This window comes from Sinocyclocheilus grahami, unplaced genomic scaffold (genome assembly GCF_001515645.1).
Source record: "Sinocyclocheilus grahami isolate Dianchi unplaced genomic scaffold, SAMN03320097.WGS_v1.1 scaffold357.1, whole genome shotgun sequence".
Lineage (NCBI taxonomy): Eukaryota > Metazoa > Chordata > Actinopteri > Cypriniformes > Cyprinidae > Sinocyclocheilus > Sinocyclocheilus grahami.
In genome coordinates, this window is record NW_015505536.1 from 65,406 (window position 1) to 73,904 (window position 8,499).

General features: G+C 38.1%; 2 protein-coding genes across 3 annotated transcripts in view; both read left to right on the forward strand.

Annotated features, from left to right (window-relative positions):
• Nucleotides 1-2,214: 2,214 nt before the first annotated feature.
• LOC107548889 (uncharacterized) lies at nt 2,215-5,222 on the forward strand. Its single transcript, XM_016229745.1, has 5 exons — nt 2,215-2,221; nt 2,621-2,689; nt 2,759-2,889; nt 3,426-3,597; nt 4,108-5,222. The coding sequence occupies exons 1-5, from the start codon at nt 2,215-2,217 to the stop codon at nt 5,220-5,222; spliced, it is 1,494 nt and encodes a 497-aa protein (XP_016085231.1).
• Nucleotides 5,223-6,227: 1,005 nt separating this feature from the next.
• The window catches only part of LOC107548899 (V-set domain-containing T-cell activation inhibitor 1-like), a 6,758-nt gene continuing 4,486 nt past the window's right edge, over nt 6,228-8,499 (forward strand). For both annotated transcript variants that reach the window (XM_016229755.1, XM_016229756.1), the window contains exons 1-2: nt 6,228-6,396; nt 7,608-7,747. In XM_016229755.1, the coding sequence (XP_016085241.1) occupies nt 7,707-7,747 (41 nt within the window). In that variant the 5' untranslated portion in view covers nt 6,228-6,396; nt 7,608-7,706. The remainder of the gene's footprint in view (nt 6,397-7,607; nt 7,748-8,499) is intronic.

Below are 8,499 nucleotides of genomic sequence, written 5' to 3' on the forward strand. Positions count from 1 at the left end.
ACTGTCACAGAATATAATGTGCCCCTTCCCTGGAAAGGACCTAAACAAATCTTACGTTTGTTAAGTAACAGTAAGTGGAAGCTTATAAGAATGTGTGCTCAAATTCACTGGTCAAAGAGGATCCACTGACTTCATGCATTGTCTTCATGCAAAATAATTTATAAAACTCCTTAAATAAAAAGCAAAAAAAAATATGTAAAAGTAAAGTTATGATTTGAGAATGAGCTCACTCCCTGTACTGAAGGTGTGGGATCATAAATTCCAGGGTTCCTGCATATTTGTATTGCTTAAGAAACTTTGCTGGGTCTCCACTTTTAGTGGCTGCTTTTTTCTGCTTAGGTGATCCACTTCTTCTTAGCACTATCCCTTATAAATAAATAAGTATATCAACTTTATACATGAATCACGAATCAATTTGACCGAAGTTTACAGTGAGTTTAGCTAACACAGTCACTGTAGTGGAATAAAAACAACACATAGCCGTTTTCACTGCAACTTCAAAGGAGGCAAGACAATGTTGTCGAAACTAGTGCTTGATACCTGAGATAATTTTGTTACACTGTTTGCTAGCCTGGTATAATTATCTGATCTCTGTTAATGGTTCTCACCATTCATTCTGAGGGTATGGCCAATTGTTTTCCATATACCCATTTGTTTAAAGTATCCTTGAAAAGGAGGGTTTGACTTGTCAGATAGTGGTAGGTTTTTCTGGACCTCGATGATTAGCTTCGCTGCAATGTATTCTGCCACTTTAAGTTCGAATGGATTCTAATTGGCTGTCAGTTTTTATCGTTCATCAGCTGGAAAAAAAGTGATCACAATGATATCGTTCCTCTGTATCATTATCGTTATAGTTGTGGTGTGAACTATGCTATAAGATGTGGTCTCCAAAAATTACAAATTAGAGTTTCTTCTCTGAAAGAATCTGAATGAATCTCTGTAGTGTATGATTGAAGAACTCACTCATAAATAGACTTATTTGGTAAATGAATAAATTCTTCTGAATGAATTGGTTGAGAAAATGATTCAGGTTAAAATGGCAGAACATAATGCATCTTTGTTCACCGTAATATGGCTGTGTCCAAAATATCAGACAGGCCTATCAAACACGAGAGAAGTGAGAACAAGGGGAACAGTGTAATACAAACCAAAAATACATGAAAACTGATATTTTTGAGAACTATACCCACAACTGAAAGCAGAACATTAGTGAGGAAGTTCAGAACTTATATGACAAAAAGTGTTTTTTAATGTGGAAGTTCTAGAATTATTATAACAAATAAGTGTTTGTATGTATAATTTTGTATAAATTCACTGCATTGTAAAGTAATACCTTAGTAATAAGTTTTTTTGTAGTGAAATTCTTATACAAGAAATGTGATGAAAGTAACCTTCATAAGAAATTAAACTTCAGCATTATACTCTTCCAGAAGCAACTAAATCTTAATTATTGAGATTTTCAAATTCATTATTGATTGGAGATTGAAAGCAGTTCTCTCCAGATATTATCTGCGCAGATTAAAAACTTACGGATGATTCTGTAACTACAGTCCCTGAAATGGAAAAAACAGGAAAAATTACTTATTTTCTGCATGTGCTTACACTGATATTGCTTGTTGCCAAACTAAAACAATTACAATCCAGCTTCTCTTCACTAGAAGACATCTGCAAGTAATATGGTAATTTATTATTCAATATGTTTTGATTCTGGCTTTATTTGCAAATAATAATATATCAGTTATAACAGCCAAAGGTTTGAACAAATCTCCTTGTTAAAGTCATATAAACACTTAAGGAAGTATGGTAATGTGGTGAGTAAAACAGGTGACACCATATTTAAGCTTCTTCTTTGTCTAGATTTCAGTTCACTCTGGATTCATCGTGGTTCATTCAATCAACTTCAACATCAGGTGCATGTTATAAATATTACTAAAGCGTGTACTAAAACGTGGAACGTGTATGCATTTAGTTTTTGTTTCTTTACAGAAATTTTTTTTTGTCTACAAAACTAATTTTAAGAATTTTAGCAATAGTCTTTGAAATCAAAATGTTTTTAAAATAACGAGAAAGAAAATCTTTCATGCGTCTCGAGACTTTTTGGTGCAGTTTTTGTTTCGTATTCAGAGCAATGCTGGTTTAAAAAGAAAGGACCATTTCATTAATGCAACACACCTTGTGTCACAGATTACAGAGCTTCATTAAAGGACAAGAATAATGGGAGGTAAGAAATATTGGCATAAACTAACTCTAAAATACATTTGTGCCTGTTTTACACTGTAAATTACATAAAAAGTGAAAAGTAAATTGAATTCCTATTTGCTTAACACAAATGTTTCAACAGGTAGTTTGGGATACAATAAATAGTAATGCAGTATATATAATGCGTTGTCGCGTGTATGTTCCTGTTTGCCCTTATTTGGTTCTTCATGTGTCCTGTCCTTATTGGTTATTATTTGAGTCCAGGTGTTCCCTGTTTAGTTCGTATTGTTCCCAGGTGTGTCCCATTAGTTTCTGAGCATTTAAACCCTGTGCTTCCTAATATTTCCTGTCTGCTGTTAAATGTCTTCTGTGAGTTCCTGTGTTTTCCCCGTTACTGATTCCATTAAATTCCATGTTGAAGTATTCTCCTGCATCTCCTCGTTCCCTCCTCCCCGAGTGACCATGACAGAACAGCAGACCCAAACTGAAAGTGAGCGGCGCCTCTTCGCCCCGTGTTTATTTTTCCGTTTTTTCAAAGTGTGTTTGTTTTCCCCCCGAGATTACCCTCGCCAGCTCCCTCGAGGAGGAAACCCTCGTGACGCTGTTCCGGATCGGGATTACTTACCATCGCCCTGTGAGCTCATAGACACCACCAACCTCGACTGGAAGGAGGCAGTCATCCGGTGTCTGGTGAGCCTCCGATCCGGTACCCCTTCGCCGGCCATTCCTCAGTCTAGTTCCGAAGTTCCTGTGGCTCGCTCCAGTGTCAGCTCCAGCCCCTAAATTCGCTCCCTCCAGTGCCAGCACCTCGTAAGCGCTTCCCAGATCTCCCATTTAGCCCAGGAAGGGCTCCAGATCCCCAGTTTAGCCCTGGGAGGGCTCCTGATTCCTCGTTTAGCCCAGGACGGGCTCCTGATTCCCAGTTCAGCCCAGGAAGGTCTCCGGATCCCCAGTTAAGCCCAGGGAGGGCTCCAGTTCCCGAGTATAGCCCACGGAGGGCTTCAGTTCCCGAGTATAACCCACGGAGGGCTCCTGTTCCCGAGTATAGCCCACGGCCTCCAGAGCGACCCCCAGAATTCCTAGTTTTCCCCAAGGAGGATCCGCCATGGCCTCCTGAGTCTCCTGATACGCCATGGCCTCCTGAGTCTCCTGATACGCCATGGCCTCCTGAGTCCCCTGATCTGCCATGGTCTCCTGAGTCCCCTGATCCGCCATGTCTCCCTTAGCTCCCTGCTCCGCAATGGCTCCCTGAGTCCCCTGCTCCGCTATGGCTTCCTGATCCACCTGGAGTCTCTCCTTGTCTCCACCCTCTTCCAGTCCTGCACCAGCCTCCAGGGCGCCCTCCCCTCCTCCCCGATGGAACTATTACGGTGCAGGACGCGCCATCCGGGAGGGGGGGTGATCTGTCACATGTATGTTCCTGTTTGCCCTTATTTGGTTCTTCCTGTGTCCTGTCATTATTGGTTATTATTTGAGTCCAGGTGTTCCCCGTTTAATTCGTATTGCTCCCAGGTGTGTCCCATTAGTTTCTGAGCATTTAAACCCTGTGTTTCCCAGTATTTTCTGTCTTCTGTTAAATGTCTTCTGTGAGTTTCTGGGTTTTCCCCGTTGCTGATTCCATTAAATTCCATGTTGAAGTATTCTCCTGTGTCTCCTCGTTCCCTCCTCCCCGAGTGACCGTGACAGCGTTGAAGGCATTGTAAAATAAGTTATGGCAACATGTTTTTCCATTACTTTCACTTTTAAAATGTTTTATCAGTTATACAGGATACAACTAATTTTTAAAGTCAGTTTAATGTAATTTAAGTTGAAATTTATTAATTATATACATTTATTTTAAGTTGATTGTACTTAAATATTTAACCCTTTTTATGAGGGGGAAAAAACACTTGTGTTTTCTTCCAATAGGTAAAGAATCTAGACCTGAGAGAAGGATTGTCCTTTTTGGGAAGACAGGCGTTGGCAAGAGCAGCGCTGGGAATACAATCCTTAGAAAGCAAATATTCAAGAGTAAAGCTTCACCTACATCGATGACTGCAGACTGTGTGAGTGGAAATAGAATGGCTTTTGGAAGAAAAATCACTGTTATTGATACACCTGGAATTTTTGACACGGTTGTTACAGAGGACGTCATCAGAGCTGAAATCATTAAATCCATCACTGAAATGGGTCCAAGTCCTGACATGATAGTAATGATTCTAAAGGTTTCAAGGTACACGAAACAAGAAATGGAGATTGTGGATATTATGAATTCATATTTTGAGCAGTGTGGTGATATCCTTAAACACATTTCAGTTTTATTCACTCACGGTGAAGATCTAGAAGGTCAAACCATTGAGGAATTTGTGAAGGAGAGTCCAAAACTACAGCAGCTTGTTGAAAAATGTGGAGGTCGCTGTCATGTTATTGACAACAAACACTGGAGAAAACGCTGGTGGGGTTACAGAAGCAACAGAGTTCGGGTGAAAAAGCTGTTGAGGACCTTCGAGAAGAATCTGAAGGGAAGTGAGAAAGGCTGCTTTAACAATGAGCTGCTTCAGATGGTGGAGGAAGAAATTCAAGAAGAGATTGAAAATATAGAGGACAATTTGCATGCAGAAGAGAAAAAAGGAAAAGCTAAAGAAAATGTTTATAAAAAACTTCTCATTAGGCTTGCCGGAGTGACCACAGGGACACTGATCGGTGCTTTCCTGGGCATCGGCATTGCAGTGGCAGCTGTTGTGGCTTTACTCAAAGCAGCAAAGTTTGCATCAGCGGTGAAAGCCATTGGGGTGGAAGCGGCTGCAGGTGCCAGCATCGGAGCAGCAGTGAGTTCAGGAATTGCTGCCGGTGTTCTCGGAGCTGCGGCTCTCGCAGGAGGTGTTGGAGGAGGAATCACTGGATACAAAGTGGCAGAAGAAGCTGATTCTGTGGAAGATGCTATAATAAAGGCAGCAAGAGCAAGCTGTGAGAATGCAAAAAACATTGTTGAAATGGCAGAACTCCCATGCTTTTTAAACACAATAGATGACATTTGTGAATAAAATGCTAAAATGTCTTGAAGAATAATATTTCATGAAACATTTCATTTGAGTTCATTTTACTACATTCATCATCATTTAACTCAAATGATCTTAAAGGGTTAGTTTTGCACATAATAAAAAATTATGTCATTAAGTACTCACCCTCATGTCGTTCCAAACCAGCAAGACCTTTGTTAATCTTCGGAACAGAAATTAAGATATTTTTAATGAAATCCGAGAGCTTTCTGTCTTTCCACTGACAGCCTACGCAACTAACACTTTCAAAGTTCAGAAATGTATAAAAACATCATTAAATGAATCCATGTGACTCCAGTGGTTTAACCTCAATTTTAGGAAGTGATGCAAGTGCTTTATTTGTTTATATATATATAATATGACTTTAAATAAAGTTTAGGTTAAACCACTGGAGTCACATGAATTACTTTAATGACGCCTTACACTTTAATTGCAAGACCTGCGATTTATCTTAACCTCTCTGGTTTTGTTTTGTTCCCTTTTTTGTATTTTATTTTTTGTAGCTAATACCTACACTTGGTCCCTCGGAAAGACAAACAACAGAAGTTGAGAGGGACAATGCATGAAAACACGAATGCATCTTTTATGTCTTTACAGTAGAATAGACTGAAACATAACTGCATGTGAGCAAATGAAACTACAATAGGCTACTGTAGAATTGGTTACAGCGCCATCTGTAGATTACCTCATAAATAGAATGAAACTCTACGTTCGAAACGCCACAGCAGTGTTCATTTGAAATTTGGCCGTCACTGTGCGTTCGCGAAAGCGAAAATGCAAACGCTAATGCAGGACTTGCAATTGCATTTGGATTATGTCACAATTTATGCGTCCACATATTGAAAACGCAATTGAAAATACATTTGCTATTCTATTTGAAAATTGTCCGGAATATCGTTCCATAGTTGAGCAATGAGCTTGAGGGATCTCGGGAAATCAGGGTTTATTTAAAGGATGGGCAGGGACGAGAAAATTATACTTTGGAGGACGTGCACACAGTCACATGAGCATCGTTTGCTCAAAGCACGTTTTTCTTTACGAGACGAAACGTTCTCGACAAAACGCGCGTGGGAAATCGTTCTGCTAGTAGAGCTTTCTTTCCGTAAGAAGGCGTGCTGTTCACACAAAGAAGAAAAAAAAAAGGAATTCCGAACACGAGGTAAGATTTAAGCTGATGGACATGGCGATTTTGAATCCAGCGCTGTTTTGAATGTCATTTCACTATCATCCTCAGACTTTATTAGAACTTACTTTATTTTACTAGTAAAGTAATAGTAAAGACTTTACTAGCAAAGTTTGTGGCTTTTACTCAAGTGTTTTATGTCGTGGTTAAGACATTGTCATGTATTAAAATAAACGTATCATTTTGCAAATAGATGAATGCATTTTTTTCAAATAAATAGTGTCCTTAAACCATTTACAACTTTAATTTGTTGTTTTGGACAAGACAGGACCAGCGTCCATGAACTGCAACCATTTGAAAAACTCACCTAAAATGAAAACTCGTATACATATACACCCACTGTCTCATTCCAAACCTGTAATGTGGCCCGATATTTCTTATAACATAACAGATCTTTGTGCTGTAAGCGGAGATGTCAAGCTCCAAAAAGGACAAATAGTATAACTTCTATTGCGTTACATTCAAAGTCTTCTGAGGCCAGGGGCATAGCCATCATTTCAGAAGTGAGGGGGACAGAATGTCCAGTGTAATTCCGTTCTATTCCATTCTATTCTATTCTATTCTGCAGTCAATGGTTCTGGTAAAAAAAATGAAGTCACTCAAACTACATATAGCAAACTGAACTGACAAGCATGTCATGGTAAGAAGACCTTATATCAGTAGAACAATAACATGCAGTAAACATTTAGTATAATTTAGTTGTGTCGTTTAGGTTTGAGAAACATTTGTACATCCTTTTCAAACTGCTTATAACATTTTCTTTAATAATCTACTCTAATTTGAAGAGTTTTTATAACATATCGGTGAAAATAAAATAGTCAGAAAAGTCATCATGTCTGAATATCTAAAGGCAAAACCTAATAGAAGAAATTCTGTTCGAAAATGCTATTTTCAGCAACTATAGGGATTACGCAACCTTTTTTAGGGCTGAATAGTTGTGAAACCATGGTGTTACATTGTTTTGATTTATTTCTTCCTTTATTGAACACTTTTTCAATGAAAAAGGGCAGGGGAAGTGCAGAGTTTTCATCTACATCCATGTCTGGGGCAATGAGAGCGTAGTCTCGCTTGGAATTGTCAGCTTTTGGAAATGAATGTCACTTTGTGTTTGTAAATAGTTTAATTGTTTGGTAAGAGTGAGCAATGAATAAAGTGATTTCATGATGTGCATGCATTTACTTTTACAGAACTGAAGAGGATTGCTAGCAGATGGACTATTTGAGAGTTTGAAGATTTGTCTGGGAATGTACAGCTGCTGTTACAAAAAGTAATTTGTTGTTGTCAGCATGGCAGTCTACAAAAGAATCTCATCTGGAAATCTCATGAGGTAACTCTTTTTGTTTTAATATTGGCTAACTCATGTACACTTTACAATTTTACATATATTTTCAGAGGATGAGCATTTATATCCTGGCAAAAGGAAAATAAATATCCAGCGTAGCCAAACTTTTTATGAGGTACATTAGAAAATAGAATACAGTGCTTTTGTACAATACTGGAAATAATTTCACATACATTTTTGATTGACTAAACATAATGACTGTAGAAGTAATTAAAAACAAGTCGAGTCATCTTTAGCTATAGCTAGCGCTTTATACAATGCAGATTGTTTAAAAGTAGCTTTCCGTCAAATTGAATATTACTGAATTCTGAAAAGTGTCTCGAAAGTGAAAGTGAAACCAATGGCAGTTTGGTACGTGCTATATATTGTTATGAACACTAGATGGCCACATTGTACATTGTATTGAACAGAGTTGAGAGGAAAACTTCTAGAAAAGCCTTGAGAGAAACCAGGCTCATTTTGTTTCCAGTTCTCCTCTGGCCTAAATAAACAAACACGGTGTGATTTATGATTCCAGGCTAGGGCTACATCACAAGTCAGATTTGTGGACTGATATTATTATTTTTTTTATATTTCCGATATTTTGAAAAAACAAAACAAAAAAAGCCTTTGTTTACTGTACATCAAATGTTTTCAAATAATTTGATGCTCAGGGACCCCAAATATGATGATAATGTTGTAAGGGACCTTTCCATAATACTATATATATATATATATATATATATATATATATATAT

What these genes read in the sequence shown, in the direction of transcription:
- LOC107548889 (XM_016229745.1), top strand. An exon ending in ACAGCAGACCCAAACTGAAA is followed by an intron (nt 2,690 to 2,758) that starts GTGAGCGGCGCC and finishes TTTCCCCCCGAG; the next exon opens with ATTACCCTCGCCAGCTCCCT. An exon ending in AGGCAGTCATCCGGTGTCTG is followed by an intron (nt 2,890 to 3,425) that starts GTGAGCCTCCGA and finishes TGTCTCCCTTAG; the next exon opens with CTCCCTGCTCCGCAATGGCT.